The sequence below is a fragment of the Pan paniscus genome, chromosome X (assembly GCF_029289425.2).
Source record: "Pan paniscus chromosome X, NHGRI_mPanPan1-v2.0_pri, whole genome shotgun sequence".
NCBI classification, from domain to species: domain Eukaryota; kingdom Metazoa; phylum Chordata; class Mammalia; order Primates; family Hominidae; genus Pan; species Pan paniscus.
In genome coordinates this window covers 23,282,569-23,308,330 of record NC_073272.2, presented here as the reverse complement: position 1 = coordinate 23,308,330, position 25,762 = coordinate 23,282,569, and the positions used below count along the sequence as shown (strand labels likewise).

The 25,762-nt window shown below is 35.5% G+C and overlaps 1 protein-coding gene across 8 annotated transcripts in view; it reads right to left on the bottom strand.

The window, feature by feature from the left end:
• Positions 1 to 25,762, bottom strand: part of CNKSR2 (connector enhancer of kinase suppressor of Ras 2) — a 280,798-nt gene that overhangs the window by 154,635 nt on the left and 100,401 nt on the right. For all 8 annotated transcript variants that reach the window (XM_003819559.6, XM_003819560.6, XM_034950723.3 and 5 more), the window contains exons 6-7: positions 9,193 to 9,312; positions 1,952 to 2,011 (exon numbers count right to left, since the gene is read on the bottom strand). In XM_003819559.6, coding sequence (XP_003819607.1) covers positions 1,952 to 2,011; positions 9,193 to 9,312 — 180 coding nt within the window. The remainder of the gene's footprint in view (positions 1 to 1,951; positions 2,012 to 9,192; positions 9,313 to 25,762) is intronic.

Here is a 25,762-nt window from a genome sequence, read left to right as displayed (position 1 = left end):
TCCAAATGCCTCATTTCACATATAAGAAAACTAAGAAATTAGGGCACAGCAAAGCAAAATAACTTACCCACTCTAGTGAGCAGCTTTACTAAGACTCAAGACAGATCTCCTAATTATAAATGACTGAGGTTACCAAAAATACTTAAATATTTTTAAGAAAAAAAAGAATCAAAAGATGAACTATTAATATATGGTTCGTATCTGAACTACTCCCAGACTCAATCTCTCTTTTGATCACTTATCTATTTATGAAACATTAGTGAGTAATATGAGCAAGACAGTGCTCCACATTTTTTTGCAGACCTGAGACAATATAGAGATCCATTCCTACCAATTCTTCAAGATACAGTTCAAAATAACCATTTCTGTGATTCTTTCTCTGATTTCACTTGGCAGTATTTACTATTCTTCCCTTTGTCCATCCATGCAAATTACACTACTGTTTATAAAGATGAACCCCCACATGCTCTCCACGCCTTGATGGCACCAAACTAGTTATTTTAAAATTCTTCCAATACCTAGCACCATGCCTGAAACATAGCAGACATGAAGCAGAGGTCTGTTAAATGAACAAATGAATACATGAATGAATAAATAAATCAGAATGAACAATTGATGACAAGCATATAGTTTGTAGCATCTTAACTGCATTTAAAATTGTTAAAATCTTCATAATATGCATGTTACTGATATTCTTGATCCCTATGACTCTCATATTTAATACCAAATGTGAAGCTGCTCCTGCACTCCAACTGCAAATATATATGTTTCACCTTTCACAAGAAACCAAGAGAAGCAGGGAAAAATATCAGTAAGTGATTACATAGGGGAATTAGATGAAAAGAATGTTGATTTTTAAAAAGAAAATGCTGGTAAAATGTTCAGATCAATAATAATTTGAGATTGAACTAATTCCACCTCAGTCTTCTTTAAAAGAGCACTGCATAAGCATGCAATTGGCAGAATCTCTAAAATAAAAAAAAATACATTCAAAGCTCAGTACCTGCTTATATAATAATAGAATGGAAATCTGAAATAACCAAATGCAAGAATGATGATGTATTATGCTGTTCACCTCTATCACACTGATCATGTTAATAATATCCAGCATGATCACTTCATGCTTCTCTCTCTATAACACAGATAGTTCTCTATAGCATGGCCTTTTCTTAGCTTATTTAATTTTCATTACAACCTAGGGAGGTATGTAGTGCAGATAATTTGTTTCCAATTATAGTCGAAGAAACTGAAGCAATGAGAGGTTAAATGTCTTGCCCAAAATTACACTGCCATTAAGATGCAGAACTGGTTGTAAGACATAGGCCTGTGGACTTCTGGCCCACTGCTTATGGTAGTTCGCAAATATGCCTCAGATTCACTTGTTAAAATAGAATCTCTTATTAAGAAATAGGCTGGTCTCCAGAATTTCTGATTTAGTAGGTCTGGGGTAGGACCTAACAGTTTGCATATATAGCAAGTTCCCAAGGGAGGCTAATGCTGGTGTCCAGGAATGTCACTGTGAAAACCACTCAGCTATACCATGCTGCCCTTCCACTGAATTAAGCTGAATTATACTGGAAGTATTCAGAAAACCTGACTTATCTGATATTTATTTCTCGCATGAGTTTAGTTTCTTTAAATAACCAAATCATTTGACAGATGGAAATGAATTCTTTCAGATGTCACAATAACTTGTCATGAATCAGAAAATACAAAGACAAATCTCTGGCTGAAAACACCTGATTTACTTTAAGTAAACAGCTATTCTAAACAAAAAAAAGTGAAATTTGAACAGAATGAATGCTACTAACTCAGTATCTCTTTTAAATTGTATCTACTATCTCTTCATGTCCTTATCCTTAGATGTTAACCTCAATCATGTGAGATATATAAGTTGTTAGCAATAAAAGGGAAAAACACACTTAAAAATTTGAAAGGTTAGAATACTTACATTTTCTGTGGTTCCAGTAATTACATGGAGGCCATCATATGTAGATTTAATATACATACCCTAAGAAAAAGACAGCATCAGAAAAGAAAGTGAAGCAATTGGTGAATTTTCAAGTACATTGTAACCTCGTTTATATAAAAAATTACTCTATCAAATTAAAACTGCCACACGCCCCAGAAATAAATCCATGAAGACAGACGCTATCTTTAAACTGGTGAGAAATTACTATCTGAACATTCTGGTTTCTAAAGTTTGTCTGAAGAAGCCTGTACTCAATTAAATAACTACTTGATAAGTGAATTGCCTGTGAGACTTATAAAATGCAGCATGGTAATTCAATATTCCTAAGAAAGAAACTCTCTCACTCTCCTCAAAAACCCATACTGCATATTCTGTGGCAAAATAAAAGTTACAATGGGAAATTAAAATATTGGTATGTTATTAACTTATTATACTTGATATATTATACAATGGAAAGTAGTTTTCTAATGAGACACTTCAATTATAACTGGAACCAGAAGAGTGATAAAATATAATTTACATAAATTTTCTCCTTCTATTTTGTAGTATCCTGTATTTTCCACCTTTCTTATTGATAAAGTTTTACTAATTATATCCAATCATATCTACATCGATAATTAAAAGGTAGTGTGTATCTGTAGCAATCCCTTCCCCCAGTAAAAAGGACAAGATTCCACTTTCCATTTAAATAGAACCATTTTTAGAAAAAACTACATTAAAGTTTAAAAATTATACAGAAATCCTGAAATCATACAAACTTTAAGAGCAAATGGAAACTTTAAATTATGGATAGTGATGGAACTTTAAAGAAAAAAAAATCACAATAAAGGATTCACATTTTTAATATTAAATAATTTAAGTAAATCAGAACAAACTAGATGATTCAGTTAATGAATTTTTGTCCCCTCCAAGGAAGATTGTTACTTTAAATTTATTTTTGGGGAAAAGCTACCCAAATTTTACCTACAAAAGTGGTTTGCATTTCAAAATACTTACTTCATAAATAAAAATACTAATATTAATTAACTTCAAATCTGAAATATAGATTTAATAATAACAACCAACAATACCATTTCAGAAAAAGCATACATTTAGTACTTACATGAAGCAATTGCTACAATGTTAATTTCCTATACCTTTGTTAATTATATATTTAGATACCTGAAAACACATGTGTCTTCACTGAAAATAAGAGATTAGAAAAATAAGTAGTAAATTTCATGGTATGGAACTATTGAGAAATCACTGGGTAGATTTTAATTCTAAAAAGTCATTTCAGTAATACCATATGTCTAAAATGGCTGAGCCTGGATTGCTAATATGAAACAAAATGAATGCTTATCACTTTATATAAAACAAATAACCTTAACAAAAGTACAATCAGAATTTAATTAATGGATTGGCCAGTAGTTTTTGGCTATGACAACATGGTAACATTCAGCCTTACACTGGTGACAGGTATACAACATACTTAATTTGAAGCTAACATTTACCCCATTATTTACTGATCGGTAAATATAATGGTATTATTTTAGAACTTAGAAGAGGACAAGATCTCTGTAAATATTTTTCATTCAGGAATTAACAATATTATATCAGATTAATAAAGGATCTTAAAATACAGTCATGTGATGCATAATGACATCCTGGTTAATAATGAACTATATATACGATGGTGGTCCCATATAATTATGTAATGATATTTTTATTGTACCTTTTCCATGTTTAGATATGTTTAGATACACAGATACGTAACACTGTGTCACAATTGCCTACAGTATTCAGTACAGTAACATGCTATACAGGTTTGTGGACTAGGAGCAATAGGCTCTATCATCTAGCCTAGGTTTGTAGTAGGCTGTACTATCTAGGTTTGTGTAAGTACACTCTATGGTGTTCACATAATGATGAAATTGCCTAAGGATGCATTTCTCGGAATGGAATCCCGTCATTAAATGAAGCATGACTGCACATTTGTAAGAGCTAGAGAGTAAATTTTTCGTGTTTTTTTTCTGAGACGGAGTTTCACTTTCGTCCCCCAGGCTGGAGTGCAGTGGCAGAATCTCGGCTCACTGCAACCTCTGCCTCCCGGGTTCAAGTGATTCTCCTGCCTCAGCCTCCCGAGTAGCTGGGACTACAGGCGCTCGCCACCACGCCCAGCTAATTTTTGTATTTTTAGTAAAGACGGGGTTTTACCATGTTGGCCAGGCTGGTCTAGAACTCCTGACCTCAGGTGATCTGCCTGCCTCGGCCTCTCACGCTGCTGGGATTATAGACGTAAGCCACGGTGCCTGGCCAATTTTTAGTTTTTGACATATAAGGGTTGTGAGAGGATAAAGTGGAAAAAGTGAACAAAACAAAATACACTGTTCGGACACACAAAATAATTATCATCCATCATTATCTATCACCACCATTAATATCTACTTGTTACAATGTGCCAGGGACTGTTTTAAGTGTCTTGCACTTATTTCACAATAGTCTATGTAGTGGAAACTATCATTATCTCTGTTTTAGAGATAAGGAAACTGAGGCACAGAGAGGCTGGGGAGTCTGCCCAAGGTGGTGAAGCCAGCTTTCAAGCCCAGGCAGTCTGACTCCAGAGTCCACACTCTCAACCACTGGGCTCCTGATTTATGGCTTTATTTACAGTTAGGAGAGTTGTACACCTTAACTTTTCTTATTAGAATATTTGATGACTGTAGATATTAAAGTCAAACATTCACTTTTTAATATCTGTTCTAAAAGACTAAGACCACTTTAGCAAATATGTAGTATATGAAATGTAGCTAAAAGAATAACTGGGATTGATAGTTTACAAATTCATTTCAATTACCCATCTCTCTTTGAGGCAGGATAGGTAGTCAAGGAATTAACATGTCCTTGGAATTTGGCAACTGTGGCGAATGTATGGTTAACACAATAAGCCCCAGCATTCACAATGTAGTCAAGCTCATTCAAGCACAGCTAGGAAATTTCCCCCGGAGGGAGCACGTGCATTTTGATTTTACCTGTCCTCAAACTAAGCCTTTGCTCATTATAATAGTAAAAAGCACAGCCCTGGGTGGAGATTTAAGATGCTAAAGAGACATGCAACATATGAACAGGCATGTACAGCTACTGTGCACGTGCACACCCAGAGGACCACCCAGAATATGCTTACTAGTAACAGCTCTTCCCACCCCCATATAAATAATCACGTAAGACTCCCATAAAGGGAGTCTCCCTAGTGCCAGTCTTGGCGGTCTCATCCTCAGGAGCAGCCTGCCCTGAATCCTCTCTCCGGGTGTACTGGCTATTCTGCACCTAACTTTCACAATATTCTTTTTCCTTTGCAATAAATTGCTCTATGCTACATCTCCTTTGCTGTGTATCTCTTGTTTAAGTTCTTTAAAACTAAGAAGAACCGAGGTTTCACAACAGCTGTCAACATCTTGACAACTGTAAGCAGAAGTTGATTCTATTTTTCTCCATGTATCTTTCACTATTGACTACGAATTAAAGGTGTTTGACAAGAGTTCTAAATGATTCTATAAATGATGAGGTCATAAAGAAAGCCTAATATTTAAAGAAAAATGTTTAGAAAAGACACTGTAGTTACTGGGATAATAAAAAATCATGGAAACAGCATAGCTATGACTCTAAATTTATCTGTGTATAATTATTACAAATACCAGGAACTTAACTGACAATTGTAAGCCAAAGACAGTATCTAGTAGTTATAGGAAGAGGATCTCATCATGACAACATTGTACAATTTATATTAAAGCTATTTTTTTCAGATGAATAAAAATTTTAAATGCTTAGAGATGTATCTACATATAGACATAAAGCAATAGGGTAGAAATAAAACAAATTTTTAAATGCCACAAGAATAAAGATATTTTGTTTTATGTAATATTTTCATTTCTAAACTCAATAAAGCATGTTGTAACTGCTTTTAATAATCAAAACTGACTTCTTTGTCTTTTTTAATCTCCCTCTCATGGTAGTAATGAGAAAAATGGCCAAAAGTCAGGCACCAAAAGAAAGAGAAGAAATAAGTTGCTTGGATGAGTTTCAAACTAATCAGCTTCTGAATAAGAAAGGGTCCAGAGAAATACATCTGATTCATTGTTCACCTCTGAGAAAGGGCCAAACAGCAGGAGGACATGTAATTCAAATGACTCTTTTTCTGGAACCGTGACAAATATGGCTTTCCATTTCATCAAAACCTTCATTCCTCCTTTTCTCTCTTCTTAAAAATTCATTAATTAATTCTAGAGCTGACTTGCACAGCTCCCTCTCTCCTGCTCAGGTTGCCAAAATGACATTTGCTTTGCTCTGTCTCCAAATGTTGGTTAACCAACAGGAGCCAAAGCAACCTCTCAGTCAACTTGGTGGAATAAGGCATATTTGGAGATGGTCCAAGTACCCAAATAGAAAAAGAACTCCCTGAGGCCAAGAGGTTTCCCCAGGGATGACCCCAGTCCCTTCCTCTCTATTTGGCTCATGCCTTGGCTCTGATCCAGTTTTGTTGTTTCAATAGCTCTCATTTTCCTTCCTTTAATTTTCTGCTAATTATTGTTGTTTAAAAGCACTTTAGAAGAAAGTTTCATATGGTTCAATCATAACTAAGGTTGTTTCTCACCAGTCCTTACAATGCTTTAGGACTGTTAAACCTAAGAAATTCTAGGAGATTTGACTAATTAGAAAGCTGATAAACGATGTATCCAGTTTATCAGCAGGAGAACAAATCAGTTACCTTTTGCCTATGAGACATGTTCTGTCCTAAAATTGGAAGAACACCTTCTGTGGATATTTCTAAGCTAATTAAATTTCATTAAATCTTGGTATTCTCCCACCACTTTCTATTTCTTTCCTTCATTTATCATTTAGACATTTACTATGGCTAATTACCAAAATCCTAAATCAAAATCCTAAAATTGGTTTATTTCAAATGTGACTGACTAAACTTACTTAAACGTGACTGAGTTTTAAAACGATACCTTGAATAAGCCATGTAAATTCTCTGTTTAGTACTTCCCCTTTGATACGAATCACAAAAAAAGTTTTATACTTAACTCTTTCTATTAATATTCAACATTTTGAGTTTTTCTTTTCCTTCCTTTCAATTCCCAGTGAAGTGCTGCCCATTGTCCTTTAAACACAAATTTCTCTAAGTAATTTCAGTTTTAAAGTCATCCTCCTAAGCTTCTCATACCTCTGTTTAGCAATTCAAAATTTGAATGTGGAATAGTAAAAAAAGCTTTGTTCAGATGTACTTCATCTAGATTTACCTGGACTTAAACCCTGCCTCTGTTATTTATTGTCTATATGTGATACAGAGCAAACTGGTGAATATGTGCAATTTTATTTTCTCATTTGCAAAATGAGAAAATTAATATCTACTCTATAGAGGTGTGAGAAAAATACCTGGCAAGTGATGGGCATTCATTTCTTTTCTCTTCTAGCTCTCTCCTAAACTGTTTAACTGAATCTGGTTCTTAGCATTTTAAGTTCCCAGATCTACCTCTTTCAAATGAAAACAATAAAGGACCTGTCCAGGGCTATACCTTCCTTAAAAAATCAAGATTTCATAAAGCCCATTAATTAGCATTGTTTTGACTTATTTTACAAGGTTATTTCTCCCAATGATTTCAGTGGAAATTAGAGGAAAAAAGTCAGGCTTTTTTCTTTTTAGAACCACAGACTAAGAGCCAGAAGGAGCTTTAAAGATGATCTCCTCATCTCCCTCACCTACATGACTAGATCAAGGCCAAGGTGGTTAAATTTACTCTCCCATCTCTTCAAGATCACTCTCATAGTTATCTTTTATGTAAGTTATTTGTATCTGGGTGTTCTGACTTCTAGTTTAATACAATGTTGTATTAGTTCATAATTTTTCACTCTAAAAATCATGCTTAGGGGACTTCCTTTCCCTTATAACTACTAAAAGGGGATATATAGAAAGGCCAATCCTTATTGCTATAGATTGAAGTGTTTTAAAAATAAAACTGGACTTTGTAGATGTAACTAAAAGGAATAAAAAAATTTTAGATTATAATTACTTAACAGAAGTTCTAAATGTAATCAACATTAGATATAGCACTTACAGATCACAATGATGGCATGCTATGTCTGATATGCTGATTTTCATCATATTCCTTCCCAGGAAAACACCCATAAAAGCCACAACAGCACTAGGAACTACAGATAACCAGAATTAATTTGCCACATATCTGCAGAAAACTTACTCTCTAGGATAGATGGCCTCAAACTGAAAAATCAGTGGTAGTCAATAAAGGCTTTGCCTTCTGAACAGTTATATAGATGTATGAAAAAGAAAAGCCACAGAAAAAGTTAAACGTGCTTAGAGATCTTAAAGAATATATTATCTGAATTCAATTATTAATGCTAGTTGTCAAGATTTCTATTTTCCAAAATATCATTAATTGGTAAATTCATATACAGGGAGAAAGTGGAAACACTATAGCACCAAACTAACATGTAATAGTTGTGTAGTAGTTAAGATATTCTCTAGCCAGTTTCTTGTTTTCTGTCTCAATATCAATTTTTATATGCTTTCTTCCTATAGACTTATATTTTAAAAAAATCTCTCTCTTGGGTTAAATCTAGAACCAATACACTTTTTAATCAGGTGAACAAAATATCAACATGATTATATTTATTATTACATAATAAAAAAATACAACTCATAGACATCTAGTGTTGGCAATATCCACGTGCTTACTTACCCTTCTAAGAATGAATGTGAGTTATAAAGAATACCAGTTTTGTTTAGCTAACCCACCCTAGGGGAAGGAATAACTATTAAAACCAGAACAAACCAAAGTAAAACAAACAAAACAAACAAACAAAAAACCAACTTTCATGAGCAGGTAACATTGTGGTGTTTATTATAAAACTCTTAAACTTCCTTTAAACCTAAGGAACTTTGGTGGGGAGGGAGGTGAAAGAATGTAATTGAAGCTAAATGAGTACCAAATTAAATTAATTCAGAAGTCACCATTTTCAATTCTCCTTCATTTTCATTTATCTTCATAAAACTTCTTATCATGCATCACAAACTTCCACTACCATAACTCCTCCAGGAAAAAAATACCAAAATGTTCAGTGTCTGTTGAAATTCATAGATTCCCACATTCAGAGGCTGCTTTGTCCACATCATTAGCTCTCTACTGATGGATGGTGGTTTTGATAAACATGGTATCTCTTACCAGCCCTTCGCTTGGTTTAATGTTTGCCAGTTGAATCACTTCCAGGTGAGCAGACTGTGAAACCAGAGGATCTGACGACAGGGATATGATGTGGTCACAGACTCCAGAAAGAGTTTTACACTGGAAGCACAAAAAGAAAAATAGTTGTGGTAAATACGTGTTGTAAGTAACATATAAATCACCTTTTGTAATAACGTTTTCATAAGGAAAAATAAACAGTAGAAGAAAGTAACTGGCATTTTATTCTGTAAAATCTGTACAAAGAAATTCAGGTGAAATGGAAACACATTTACACACAACACACCTATATTCTAAATTATGAGTGTAAGAACTATATGCCAAAATATTCATTAGTTATGGTTATACTGTTTCTATTATTTGATTTACCATACCTACAAAAAATGATCGTTAAACAAACTTAATCTGAGAACCTCTTGATTACAACCACAAGATTGAACTGAACACTATAAAAAATCTCGAAGTCTTTTAATTCATGGTCAGAAAAGTTAAAAAAAATCTGGCCAAGATCCAGGAAAGATGAATCTTCCAAATAAGCTTAACAAACTCTTCCTACTTATTTATCTAGACTTTACTACTCAACTTTGTATAAAGTTTCCCACCTCCTCCAGGCAAAGTCTCAATCCTGCTTTCTCAGCATTCTATGAACAATCTGAAACTGCGAAACTATTTTATTCTGAATCCCTCTGAGGCAGGTACCATGCCCTACTCATCTCTGTCTTCTTATCTTTTTCCCTCCACCCCCACCTACCACCTACATCAGGTAGACAAATCCTAGAAAATACAAAGCATTCAATAAATATTAGTTGAATGAACTGAAGAGCAAATGAGCTTAAACAATTAGTAGAGTGGCTTTACTAAGGACAGAAAGCTAGTGCTTTTGTCAGGATAAATCCATTCGTGCTAACTGTATGAAACAATAAATGTAAAATATGTGTTACAGCTATCATGGTATTTTAAGGCTTACACATGGCAAAATCATGAAGAAAGTAGAATAGGAGTGAAGAAGCTTGAAATATACTGCCCTAAAATATGCTGGCCCTCAGATGCTTCACAGACTCTCATTGTATTTACTGAAGCCTGATTTTCATCATTTGAAACTTTTTTTTTGCTTTAACTATAGGAGGAACTATTATTTTGCAATCAAGGTATTATCATCTATCCATCTCCAACATGCTACATTTGTTCTGTAGCCACTGTTATTAGTCTACTGTGAGGTAGACAGTGTTAACCCAAAATATCGGAGACAAATCTCAGTCAATTTAGGAAGTTTATTTTGCCAAGGTTAAGGACACGCCCGTGACACAGCCTCAGTAGGTCCTGATGACATGTACCCATGGTGATTGGAGTACAGCTTGCTTTTATACATTTTAGAGAGACATGAGACATCAATCAATATGTGTAAGATGTACACTGCTTCAGTCCTGTTAGGCAAGACAACTCGAAGTGGGGGCTTCCAGGTTAGAAGCAGATAAGAGACAAAAGGTTGCATTCTTTCGAGTCTTTGATCAGCCTTCCACTGAATACAAAATTTAGTCTGGCTCAGTGAATCTGCATTTTTATATAAACAAAGAGGGCAGAGGAAGCAATCAGATATGCATTTGTCTCAGGTGAGCCTCAGAGGAATGACTTTGAGTTCTGTCTGTCCTTTGTCCACAAGGTATTTCCTTGTGGGCAAATTGTGAGGGAGGTATGTAGCTTCTTATCTTTGTAGCTACCGTATTTAGAAATAAAATGGGAGGCAGGTTTGACTGACATTGTTCCCAGCTTGACTTTTCCCTTGGCTTAGTGATTTGGGGATCCCGAGATTTATTTTCCCCTCACAACAGTTTCTCCTGTCTGGTCAAGATAATAAGAACTCTCTTTTTATTTACTATGTTCTGTCCTTGGTCCATGGCCTCACTTTGTGCTGGGTTCAGATTCTTTACACTAAAGAAACTGTCATGCTAAATTTCGCTAATTGTGCTAGTGCTGTTTGCATCTGCTTCTCAAGTCTGTACTTTTATTGTGTCTATCAGCCCCTAAAGAGAGACAGCCTCATGGTACCAATACCCATAGAAAGAACATGGGCTTGATCTGAAGACAGTTGTGGGCAATCACCACACTGCCAATGATTGCTGTGTGACTATAAACAAGTTATTTTATATCCTTGAGATTCACTTTCCTCAGATAGAAAATGAAATGAGCTAATAAAGATTACTTTATATGGCTGACATGCTAAGACATGATAATGCATTAAAAAGAGTTCAATATGGCTCCTATCCAAAAAAGACACCCAATAAATGCTTTTTCCTCCTCTGTTGCTTTCTCAACCCTTAAAATGCTGAAATCCTATTCATGGTATGAATTATCTCATTATTCTTAATTGAATTACCTTGCTGACCATCTTACAATGATCAGTAACTACACTGGTTAGTCTAGCTGCATGGCCATGATGGAGAGTTCACATCTCTTTACTCTCTCTGATGCTCAGGTCTCAATGCTCTTAGATACAATGAAGGCATTTACTCTGAAAAGCTGCTAGGCAAAGTGCCAACAGGAAGATTATTCCCCTGAAATAGGAAACCCTTCAGGGCCAGCTTTGTGGGAGGGTGACTTGTGCAGTTGCACATGGGCCTACACTTGGTTTTATGCTCTGCTGTTGCTATCCTAGAATTCTTAATTGTTTTTGAACAAGGGGCTTGGCATTTTCATTTTGTACTAGGTCTCACAAATTATGTGGCCCATCCTGGAATCCCATTCTCTGTATTTTTAAAAATTTGTCTTAAAAATATACATCAGCAGCCATGGAGAAAGGACAGAATGGCAGTACTTAACATATAAAAACTGGCTGCGGTTCAAATTATATGTTTGACAGGAAGAAAAATAATGGCAGAATTAAATCTTTTAGCTATTCCTTCCCTTACCTATGTGGTTATATTTTCATTCTTATTTTCTCTTTATCTCAAGTGGGGGAGATAACACTGTGAATGCTGAAGGGTTTCTATACAGGATACTTGGATAGCATGCTAATCTGAAGGGTACGAAGTCAGTATGTTAAAAAGAACCCTTGTGGTTTCTACAAATTGAAGCATATTTCAAAAGAGTCCAATATATAAATAGGAAAGTAATGGATGTATATAAATGGCTCTCTGTCTACATATACATATGTATATTTCTTACAACATTCAAGGCCTCATATAACACTCTTGTAATGAGCAACAGTAGCTCTCCTATTCAGGCACTGGTAGTTTTATAGAACTGGAGTGGAAAAAGGAAAGGCAGAAATACCAGACTGTAGACATTTTAGGGAAAAGAAAATACCAATTAAATTCATCATATTAAGTTGCAAAAACGTCTTCTCAGATTCCTCTTGAGTAATTTTGTTTGCCAAATGCTTGCTATGTGCTAGGTGCTGCTAGGAATACAAAAGGTGAGTAAACACATTGACTTTACCAGCAAAGCTATCAGGAGTTAACAGATTAAAGGTCTTAAAAAATAGAATTAGAAAAGAAACTCCATTAGAACTTTGCTTCCTGTTTTAGAGATAATACACTAGAAACTTTATATTGTAGCATTTGGCACTTAACTAAATAAGGCAATTAGAAGGGGTATAAAATGGTCTTGCTTTACATGCTAATTCTATACTCATTACTGCATCATACATCAAGTTACTGCAGGAAACCACATTAGCAGTACTATAGGAAAGTTCCAGGGAAGTTATTTAACGTATCTTACAAAACCTGAATTTGGTCAATGCTATTCATTAAGTGAAATCATGTGAGACATTATATTATTATAATTTATATTTTAAAACACAATATTATCTATTACTACCTAAGCATATTCTAGAAAAAGAAAATCATAAAATAGCAAGAAAAATACATTTTTATTATAATTCAACAACATTATTATGAGCTATAATTTGTAGATCACCTACCATGTGTCTGGCACAATGCTAAATACTTCATATTTATTATCTCGTTTATCCTAATAACAACTTCCTAAAGTAGGTATTATAGCGAGTTTAACAGATGTGAGAAGGAGGCTAAATAGACCAAGGTCATTAGCATGGCAGAAGGACTTGAATTCCTAATCATTATTGTGCTAATTCTGTTTCTATGCTTAGCACTGGACTTTTTTTGATCAATTTCATTTTGTATTGTTTAAAATCAATGTCTACATTAGATGGATGTTATATAACATGTTTAAACTACATAGTAAAACAAAATACAAGGCAGGCTTGCAAGTGTTCTTGCAATTTAGAATGTAGTTTAGATAAGGAATATTAGAACTGAGACTGTGAAAGACATGGCTGTCTGGGAAAACTTAGAGCAATTTTACCAGCAAAAGGACAACTCTATACTAGCTAGAAGATGACTAGTAACCACTGTTATTATTTGCTATTTTTGCAATATTCATATCAAATTATTTTATTTTATTTTTATTTTATTTTTGAGATGGAGTCTCGCTCTGTCGCCCAGGCTGGAGTGCAGTGGCGGCTCACTGCAACCTCCGCCTCCCGGGTTCAAGCAATTCTGTCTCAGCCCCCTGAGCAGCTGGGACTACAGGCTCACGCCACCACGCCCGGCTACTTTTTGTATTTTTAGTAGAGATGGGGTTTCATCATATTGGTCAGGCTGGTCTTTAACTCCTGACCTTAGGTAATCCACCTACTTCGGCCTCCCAAAGTGCTGGGATTGCAGGCGTGAGCCACTGCACCCAGCCCCCGAGGTATTTTAAATTATATTTATCTTTATTTCTAAAAATAGAAGAAAAATTTGTACCTAAAATTAAAGAATAGTAAATGATATGCCTTAAAAAAGCTACAGAGAACATGAAATGGAAATAAATGTTTAACTGACTTTCTGGATTCTGTTATAAACTACCCAAGGTGACAAAGGATTAATGACTGAATAACAGACAAGGGTAGCCATGACTTAATCTTTTAAAACTGAAGAGTGTCATATGCTGAATTTTATGGTATTGTGTGTTTTTTTTTTCTCAGGTAGTTTATATTAATTTCAAATATGAATATAATACATCATATTCTCAGGCTGAAATGCAAAGTTTTTGTATTCTGTTCTATACTATCTATCTGCACATACACGCACACACACATACATATATATACACACACATATACACGCTGGTTTACCTAAATATAAGCTTTAAAGGGGAAAAAGATCAGAGCAGAGCATATTTAGCACAAAATAAAGCAACATTTTAATGTGGGGATTCAAAAAATAATAATCCCACATTAAGACATTAACCAATAATAAGATAGCATTCTTTCATTATGTCTGAATAGATTTCTTTCATTATATCTGAATTTATCAGATACTTTTAAGATTAATACATGAAGTTTTAGCTACTATTGTTATTATTATTATTTTTTGAGATAGAGTCTCACTCTGTTGCCCAGGCTGGAGTGCAGTGGCATGATCTTGGCTCACTGCCACCTCCACCTCCCTGGTTCAAGCTATTCTCCTGCCTCAGCCTCCCGAGTAGCTGGGATTACAGGCACCTGCCACTACACCCCGCTATTTTTTTGTATTTTTAGTAGAGACGGGGTTTCACCATGTTGGCCTGGCTGGTCTCGAACTCCTGACCTCATGATTCGCCTGCCTTGGCCTCCCAAAGTGCTAAGATTACAGGCGTGAGCCACCACGCCTGGCCAGCTATTGTTTTTTTAAAAAAGAAATGCAGAAAGTGTTCTAAGTGCAAACAGTGGTAAAAAGCTAAGGGACAGAAAAAAACTCTTATGTCAGTCTGGAAGCACACTTAGGCATTATTGAGCTACTTAAAGTATTTTTATTTGCTTTTCTAAATAAGTGGTGTACTGTTCAATTATTCTTCCAAGTATACTGGAACAAATGAATAAAAATATCTTTAGTTTAAAAAGTCAGAAAATTCATTTGATGCAGGAAAGAACTCAAGGCTGATAAGGTTAAAAAAAGCTTTACAAAAAGAAATTTATACTTTTTGGGTATATACGTATATACAAGGAATAAGAGTATAAAATATAAAATCAAGATAAATTAAGGAAGCAACAGATAGATATACATCTTAAGATGGCAACAATGATGTGAAAGTTACAATTTAAATACAGTTTAAACAATTCAGGCTTATTATCAATAGCATGGAAAATAGTAATGAAAGTTTATTTTGATAAACAGTTGTGTACATGTTTAAATATTTATTGATATAAATAATATTTCAATTAAAATGTCTAAAGAATAAAGTATGGGTTTTTGTTTTGTTTTGTTTTGTTTTGTTTTGTTTTGAAACGAAGTCTCACTCTGTCGCCAGGGCTGGAGGGCAATGATGCAATCTCAGCTCACTGCAGCCTCTGCCTCCTGGGTGCAAGTGATTCTTCTGCCTTAGCCTCCCAAGTAGCTGGGACTACAGGTGCGCACCACTACGCCCAGCTAATTTTTTGTATTTTTAGTAGAGATGGGGTTTCACCACGTTGGCCAGGCTGGTCTTGAACTCCTGACCTCGTGATTTGCCTGCCTCGGCCTCCCAAAGTGCTGGGATTACAGGCATGGGCCACTGCGCCCAGCCAGTATGTTTTTATTTTATTGTTTTATTTGAATATTAGTATAATTCAGTATTATAAGTTCTGCAACTCTGTGCCAATGTAGGATGACATGTGCATTGTACTGGGGGAACAAGGGAGGCTTTGTTTTTTATAAAATATCATACATTTATTCTGATATTAAGTTGTGAGAACCGTAAGTATACGCCTCACTAAATATAGTATGTTTAGTATCTTAGTACTTGACAGATTTCTGTTGAGCTAGAAATTTTGCACTCTTATGATGGTTCCCTAACAAGACACAACTGTTGAACAATCATAGGTAACTTTGAAAGAGTAACATTCAGAAACAGAATTTAAATTAGTATTTAAAATTATTATTCTATATACACATTCTCCAACTCAGGAAGAATTTCTTTTATATATATATATATTTTATTATACTTTAAGTTCTAGGGTACATTTACACAATGTGCAGGTTTGTTACATATGTATACATGTGCCATGTTCGTGTGCTGTACCCATTAACTTGTCATTTACATTAGGTATATCTCCTAATGCTATCCCTCCCCGCTCCCCCAACCCCACAACAGGCCCCAGTGTGTGATGTTCCCCTTCCTGTGTCCAAGTGTTCTCATTGTTCAATTCCCACCTATGAGTGATTGTTCAATTCCCATCTATGAGTGAGAACATGCAGTGTTTGGTTTTTTGTCCTTGTGATAGTTTGCTGAGAATGATGGTTTCCAGCTTCATCCATGTCCCTACAAAGGACGTGAACTCATCATTTTTTATGGCTGCATAGTATTCCATGGTGTATATATGCCACATTTTCTTAATCCAGTCTATCACTGTTGGACATTTGGGTTGGTTCCAAGTCTTTGCTATTGTGAGTAATGCCGTAATAAACATACGTGCAACACAGGAAGAATTTCTTGTTCATACGAGTACAGAGAATTGAAGGAGAAAAACTTTTTAAACTTGAAAAACTAATGTAATAGAATAAAATTCCAATTTTAACCCAATATTAAAATTATATTTATATACAGCAAAGACTAAGATTTTCAAATAGCTTCAGAAAGCAAATAGTTGCAAGTAAATAAAGGTCATGTGAACTTCATCCCAATAAGGCCTGGAAAACTCCTACAATCCCTTTACATGTCAAACTCTCATGGTGGGGAAAAACACAACAAAAATCACCAGCCTTCATTAAGCCATTCATGCCTTCAACAATCACTAAGTGTCTGTTACATGATTCAAACACCAACTACTACACTCAAGAATTTCATAGCCTGGGACAGTGTTTCTGCTAATGTATTTGGTTTTGTGCTTACCATCACTGACACTGAGCATGCTGCCCTTGTGTTCCTGATAACAGAAAAGAAGCAATGACCCCTAACAGCCTATTATGCGTTAAAATTAGTAAGTCAAAATTCATGATCTTAAAAGCATAATTTCCTCCTAATTTCTTACATTTTCCCACATTAAAACTTAAAGGTCCTAAAGCTTATTGACAGTGTTAGTCCTGTTACTACAAGCTTCTAATTACTTAAATCCTTATATTCATAGAATTTTGAGACAGATGATTTGAAATCATTTTGTTTAATCTTCCTGAATGACACTTGGGGATCCATGAGAGGTTAAGTGACATGCACAAGTCACACAACAAAGTTCATGGAAAAGTCAAGACTAAAACCCAGAAGTGCTGATGCTTAGTCAAATGCTCTTTTCACAATGACATGTTGTTGCCTCTAATCAAAAAAGTATTTATAATAAATAAGACATGAATCAAATAAGTTAGGAGGCAATATAGTACCTTATATTTAAATTCTCAAAAGAATTGTTCTCGTATTTATTCTCTGCTGGCTACTAGTCTCTCTTTGGCTTTAAAAAATACATTTTTTGTTTTTGTGCTTCTTGAGTTGAAATTTAAATTAATGATACTGTATTAGGTATCTATAGCTGTGTAACAAATTACTACAAGGTTGGAGGCTTAAAGAAACACACATTCTCTCAGTTTCCATGGCTCAGGAGTCCAGGCACTGGAACCAGTCCCCGGTCTCACAAGGCAGAAACCAAGCTGTCAACTTGGCTGTATTCCTACAGGGAGGTGTAAGTAGGGAAGAATCTGCTTTCAAGTTCATTCAGGTTGTCAGCAGAATCCACTTCCTTGTGGCTGTATGACTGAGGTCCCCACTTTCCTGTTGGCTGTCATCTGGAGATTGTTCTCAACTCCCAGAGGCTGTCCTCAGGTCCTCACTGCGTGACTCCCTACACAGGCCCTCTCACAACATGGCAGCTGATTTCTTCAAGGCCAGCAAGAGAATATCTGCCTCCTTTGAATCTTGTTTTAAAGGGCTCACATGATAAGGTCAGGCCCACCAAGATAATCTCCCTTTTAATTATATTAAAGTCAACTGCCAAGAGACCTTAAATACATCCTTGAAATTCCTTCACCTTTGCCATAGATCAAAACCTAATCATGAGAGTGAAATTCATTGTATTCCCTGGTCTCAACCACACTGAAGAAGAGGGCAGTTATATACCAGGGGACAGGGGTCCTGGGGGTCATCTTAGAATCCTGTCTACCATGAATGCCAAAGGAAAATTATCAATAGAAAGACAAAAGAAAGTCACTGAGAATAAATGTCTATAATTTATGACCTTAGAATTAGATTTCGAGGTCATCTACAGAGTCAGCTATAGTATAGTGATTAAAAGCCTCAGACTGAATAGTAACTTCACCACTTACTAGCTCCATGATCTGGGGAAAGTTGTTTAATCCTTTTGTGTGCCTCAGTTTCCTTATGTATACAATTGGGACAAAAATAATACCGATCTCACTGTATTGTGAGGAGGACTAAAGGAAACAATAACTGATATTTATTGAAAGCTTACTATATTCTAAGTATTCTTCTAAGTCATTTACATGTATTAACAAATTTAACCCCCACAACCTCCCTAAGAAGGAAATACTGCTATTATCTCTATTGTACAGATGTAGGAATGGAGGCACAAAGATGTTAAAAACTTGCTCAAGGTCACTCAACTTTTAAATGGCAGAGCCAAGTTACAATCATGCAGTTTTGCTTCAGTTCCTGCGTGCTTAACCACTGTGCTTTGAACATTGTTTGGCAAGTAAATATCAAATATTTTAATGCCCAGTGAGCCCAACATTGAGATAATAATACAGCCTAAAAATTACACTTTAAGATAATAATCATCTAAGAATGATAAGGTCAATGCCAAAACAGTGAGAAAATGTCAGTCCCAAATGTACACCTTTGATGAGTAAGAAGTTCACCCATGACACTTCGAGCCTACTTTCAGCTACTTACCTGAAACAATCTGGTATGAATTAAGAGTTGGGACAAGAGGCTCCACCACTACTCTCACTTCTGATAGGGAAATAGAGTAAGCTGGAAACCAGAATTGGATCTGGGAAAATCTCAATTCTATTTATCTGCTGTTTCATAGGCAGGAAACAGAGACAAGCAGGCTTGTGGCAGGTTCCGAAGAAGATGAGAGATCACTCATTAGAGGACACATGACTTTCAGGCTCAAGAAAAAGAACAGACTGGACATATTGATAGCTCAACTAAGATGTAGGTTATTAGAAAAATGTTTTGATTTTAGCTTGGATTTTATATTCAAATAGCAAGAGTGAAGCAGTTCATTATAATTAGATAAGCTTCTGGAAATTTAAGGCACTATATATATACACTTTATGGATAAATAGGGACCAAACGGCAGAGACCTGGGAGCGATGTCTTCACTTATAGTCAAGAAATGTGAAGTAGCTATATGTAGTTTTATGGAGGTAAGAGCTAACCACACTGTGTCAGTTATGAGTTTTGTGGCTCTCAGCTCAATTCATCCTTCAGTGCTTGCTCTGTAACAATGGATTGGACTCTAAGCATTTATCTTGTACAGTAAGCACAATGTTAAGTTTTTGTCAATAGAGGGCAGTGGAGGGACACTGCAAGGAGAAGAAGGCTTCTAGGTTCCCATGGGCATTCTTTTATTTTTTTCTTGTTCCTGTTGCAGGGTCCACTAGCAGTGCATGTGTGTGGGGATATCGGTAGTGCTGTGCCCCAGCCACATGTCCAGATCATGCAGTCCCACAGTGACATTGCAGCCTCAGCCTGGGCTCAGTGATCACCATCCTGAGGCTATCTCAACATGCTCTCCAGACCTCTTACTCACAGCATCATCCTAACTCTTGCTGTGAACCTTCCCGGCAGCATCATTTGCCTACATCCTCGAAGGTTGTCTTCCACTTGCCTGGCAACTGTAGATAAGCTCTGATCTATGCAACCCAATGAAGCTGCAGCCACACCTTCTCAGCCTTGGGAAGGGTGTTCCACTTAAAAGATATCCTTCCTTGGGTACTATTCCTCAGTTGTAGGACATGGTTTAGGGCGCTCTTTACCTGTTTGCAGGTATTTCTTATCATAATTTATAATTATTTATATCAAACTTCCTTTAAGTTACTGTGTGGCTTCTGTTTCCAGACTGATTCAATTACCTTGTGGAAGAAATCTTTACATTGACAGTGACTATAATTGCACTTTAAAAAAATATATAGCATTGATCCAGCTATCTCACTACTGGGTATCTACCCAAAGGAAAACAAATATTATATCAAAATTCACAATAGCAAAGATAAGGAACTAAATAAGTTAAGTGTCCATCAACAGACTGGATTAAAATGTGATATATATGTGTGTACATATATGTCTGTGTGTGTGTGTGTGTGTGTATACACACACCATGGAATACTACTGAGCCATAAGAAGTATAAAATCATGTCTTCTGCAGCAACATGGATGGAACTGGAGGCCATTATCTTAAGTGAAATAACTCAGAAACAGAAAGTCAAATACCACATGTTCTCACGTATAAGTGAGAGCTTAAAAAAAGTGTATACACGTGGACATAGAATGTGAAATGATAAACACTGGGGACTTAGAAGAGTGGAACAGTAGGAGGGGGTAAGGGGTAAGAAATGACTTAATGGTTACAATGTACGCCATTCAGGTGATGGCTACACTAAAAGCCCAGACTTCACCACTATGCAATATGCCCATGTATCAAAACTGAATATGTGCCTGCTAACTTTATTTTAAAAAATATATAGTGTCCTTGGTCATATATACAGTGGTCTCAAATAAAGACAGTCCTTCAATTTATCACTTTATGTGGCCATACTGCTTTCTAATGATCTTGTGAATTTGTCATCTAAGAATTATGGCATTGAGACCTTAAAAGTCACAGATACTCCAAGCCCTCAACTTAGTCAGAAAGGCTAACTTAGCTTCTTTACAGCTAGTAAATGCCAGAATGGGGTCAGGACACCTATCCTTCTAACTCTCAGATTGCTGCTCTTTCTACTGTATTATTCTACCTCACTTGACTCCCCAACAAAAATGAATACTACTGTGAGGACAAGAATTGTACTTTCAGAGTCAGTATGAATATGGAAGCATCTTGCAATGCATAATGTGTTCAGCAAATGTAATGTTAGCAAGAACACCTATATAAATAAATATACTGCCTTATAAAATGTCTATCTAAATCATAATCAGAAACACTAAAACCAGATTATTTTAATTCTTCACATAGGCCACACACATTTTCTTTTTGTCCCAGGAAAGACAAACATTTTCCACCTCTATCATGTTATATCTGGATTTCTCATTTTTCCTTTCCTGCATGAGGCATCAGTTGTGGAGAATTTATAGTTAAAATAATTTACAATGCAATTAACCACCAAAGTGTCAAAATCTGAAAATAATGTAATATAACACCAAAGAATCCAACGCCTATTTCAGCAATATTGTTGGCACATTTCTTCAGGCTGACCACAAAGATAATAAAGGGGGCTGAGACAGAAGGGTGACCTTAACTTCGAAAACATAAAGAAGCATCTTATGTTTTTCATCTATAAAACTCAGTATTAGAGTTGATGTTTTAGTGAGACTGACCATAATTTATATGTTCAAATGCTACAGTTACCAACAAAATCTCAACCATACTGAAAAAAAAAATTCAGTTTGCATTTGGATCAAGATCATAGCTTTTAGAAGAGTCTGGGCTACAACTGGCAAAAGCTGCTTCATCACAGCATCAGAAACCTCCTGAAGACGAGTTAAAATTATCTTCAGGGATTTTTAAGTCACTAGAGTACCATTGTTTTCAAGAAATCTCTAAAGATAAGCTATTAACATTAATATGATCACTTTTATTTCACTTTGGGGTATGCTGCTACCCCAGTACTTAAACACATACTCAAGGTTTTGATCCATCAGAAGAGGAAAGCTATACTTTCATAAATGATATGATATAGATGTCAGGGCAAAGACTAAAATGAGCCCTTTACTTTCTCCTCCAGGATCCTCTCTTACATCTAACTGTTGGCTCTATGCAGTTTAAGTTATTTCTAGTCTGGATACCAGAGAAGACATAATAATCTCACTCCAGATGGAGTTTAAGGGCAAGGAATTCATAAATTTAAAGAAAGGAAAAAATTACAAAGAATGTTTATGAAATAAAACAAATACTTAACATGCCAAAATAAGCCTAATTCATGATCAAACCTAAATAACAAAAGAAAAAAATAGCTTGGAGAAAAAAAAAGAGAAAAAGGAGAAGAAAGCATTCCTGAGAATGTTCTGTAAACTGTAAAGTACTATATAACTAGAAGATAATATTAACACTAAAATAATAAAATAGGCATTTGCAGTATTTATTATCTTTACAAAAGCAATGGGGTAAAATGCTAAAATACAAAGTGCCATATACAAGGCCATACCTTTGGCTAATGTAAAAGGTGTTTGTGAGCTCAGAACAATCTGATTTAAACAATGTGACCTTAATGATTACGCCTGGCCTGGGATTTCCATGAGTTTAATCAAAGCCGACAAGTGTTCCAGGCTCACCAATGAGAATGGCAGGGCAGGGACAAGCAGAGGAAGTCTGCTAAAGCACAAGCTCTGAAATGACTTCTCAGGAGAGCTTATCACTCCAGACTCAAAGGGTGTACTGAAAGGCAGGAGTGAGGAGTAAGTAGAGTATAGAACTGAAAATTCCAGATTCTCTGTAACTCATTTGTTATATAAAACAAGGATCTGCACAGAGCAAAACAGATGGGCTCTAACCTGCCAGAGAATGTGTAATCCAGAACAAAAACTAACTGGAAGGAAAAGATCAGATCAATAGAAGTGAAACATAATATTATTTATCTTTAGTCGATAATCACTGAGATATATACTATATTGATTATCTGTATTGCCTTTTGTCCTTTATGGTTGTATTCTATTGTCTGTTCCATTATACTTAATGGCAAATTCAAAGGAAACCCAAGATGTTCAGTCTCCTTTTATTCATTCTCACACTTCATATTAACAGACATCCCTGCCCAACACTGCAACCAATCTCCCTTCCCACCAGGGATTTTGGTCTTCACAGCCTATTTCTTTCTGATTTTAAGCAGAAAGACTCTCTCCAATTTTAGAGGTGAGAAAAGTGAACAGAAAATGTAGCCTAAGGATTGTCCAATTCCCTTCTGACTAGTTCAATATATGTACTATAAAATCATCCATTAAAAGCAATCAGAATTCTAACTATACTATAATAAATACATACTTTTATACTTTTTCATTATGAAAGAAATGCAAATTAATTGAAAAAAATTGGGAAGATACATGCTTTCTCCATGGTTTATTTTCTGCTTCCATGTTTAATGTACTATTTTCTTAGTTCACTTTGCTCTCAGTTTATAGTGACCTTACCTTCTTTATAGTATGGTATTCTTTTTTAATACAGGTAATATCTTTTGGCTCAACTGAAAACATTAAACAAGTGTTCATAATAAACCTATTTCATGTGGAAGGATTTTCTTCTAATATATTAGATGATACTTCCTCTACTCTTACCCATTCTTTTTCTTTACCCATCCTTAAATACAGATCTATTTCAGGGAAAGATACACCACCTCACAACCTCAGCTCTCTCAGTTTGCCCATGTGTTGAAGGGCACTCTGACGCTCGTACAGGTTGAGTATCTCTAATCCGAAAATCAGAAACTTTTTGAGCACTGACATGATGCTCAAAGGAAACACTCATTGGAGCATTTTGGTTTAGTATTTTCAGATTAGTGACAACTGTTAAGTATATCATGCAAATATTCCCAAATCCAAAAAAATCCGAAATCCGAGACACTTCTAATCTCAAGCATTTCAGATAAGGGACAATCAACCTGTATTGCCTTGTGGAATTCCTAGGCTATAACAAGTTTTCATAAGTGATAAGTTCTCCTTCCTCTTGAAAACTGCCTTCCCTATCCTCTGGACAAAATAAAGATTTAGGGGTAGGGTTTAGGCGAAGACAGTTGATGTTCTAGCGCCTATCTCAAGCTACTATAATCTCTATTCAGTCATCTGGGGTCTCCTTGTTCCTTCTAAATGGCAGCCATCACTGGGGATGTTCTAAAAACCGATTTAACTCACAGTCCAGTGTACTAAAGTGAAAAGGTTCCTAAGAACTATTAATATATTACATAGGATTCTAAATCTGCCTGGCATTAGAAAGATTTCAGCCATGTTCTTTAGGTTAGTCAATGGTTGGCTACTGGCACTGTTTTCACTCCTTACCCATTTGAAACTCTTACTCATTTGTTAAAAATACTTATTTTTTAGAAAAAATTTGAGTACATAGTAGGTATACATTAGGTATTTATGGAGTACATTAAATATTTGGATACAGGCATACAATGTGAATAATTACATCAGGGTAAATGGGGGTATCCATCACTTCAAGCATTTATCATTTCTTTGTGTTATGAACATTCCAGTAATACTCCGTCAGTTACTCTAAAATGTACAACAAATTATTGCTGACTGTAGTCACTCTGTTGTGCTATCAAGTAGTAGATCTAATTCATTGTATCTAACAATAAAATACTCATTTTTAATCTAGATTTTGGGTTGCTATTCAGGCATTTCTACGGATATTTTAGTACTACTTTTTTCTGATTAACACATATTTGTTATGCTATATTTAACCATTATACAAACACATAATTTAAAGTTAATGCCTCTAAAATTTATCCTATTCCTTGCAAAGACAACCAACATTAAGTCTGTTGCATAGTTCTTGAAATTATTTTCTTCACTATAAATACACTGCTTTTTTACACAAAACTTATGTTATATCTACTGTTTGAAGCTTGCTTTTGTGAGTTATGCAAATCTTGATTTCAGTCACTATCAGGATACTTTATGTGATCCAAAATACTTTAAAATTTGGATTGCCACTTAGAGGCGTTTCATTATACCAGACACCCCTTAAGCCCCATCTCATACCCACTCAGCCCACTTTTTTCTCCAGCTACTGCTGTGGCAATCTGCTTCACTTCAGTTGCACTACCTTTGCTTTCTGTCCTAGAGCTCTCTGGTACCTCCAAAAACCTGGTAGTGTGAGAGAGTTAACACCCCAAGGAGCAAGCTTTGACCAATGGGATAATTGGATTAGAGCCAGCAGATACATTCTCCCTCTTCAATCTTTGTCAGGCAGGTTGGACAATTCCAAGGCAAATTCTGCAGGGCTTCTCAGAAGGTCCCGATGGGATCGAACTTCAGTTCCCTATAGTGGTGAACAATTCTAGAACCCATATTGATTCTCCTTCCCAGTGTCTCTTCTGAGTCTTGGGATAACTAATCAACACAAACTATCTGCATTCGAGCCTTGTTGTAGGCTCTGTTTTCCAGAAAGAACCCAGGCTAAGATGCTCATATACAATACATATTAATTCATCTTTGAAAAGGAGCCATTATAAATCATATTGTACTTAGAATATTCAAGTATCATAGAAACAAGGAAAACATTAAAACTAACTCACAATTGCATCCTAAACAAGCTATATAAAAACTCTGGCTTTTGATTTACTGGTCCATATAAGAAGGAGAGAAAGAGGAAATTAAAAACCCTAAATAGGCCAGGCACAGTGGCTCACGCCTGTAATCCCAGCACTTT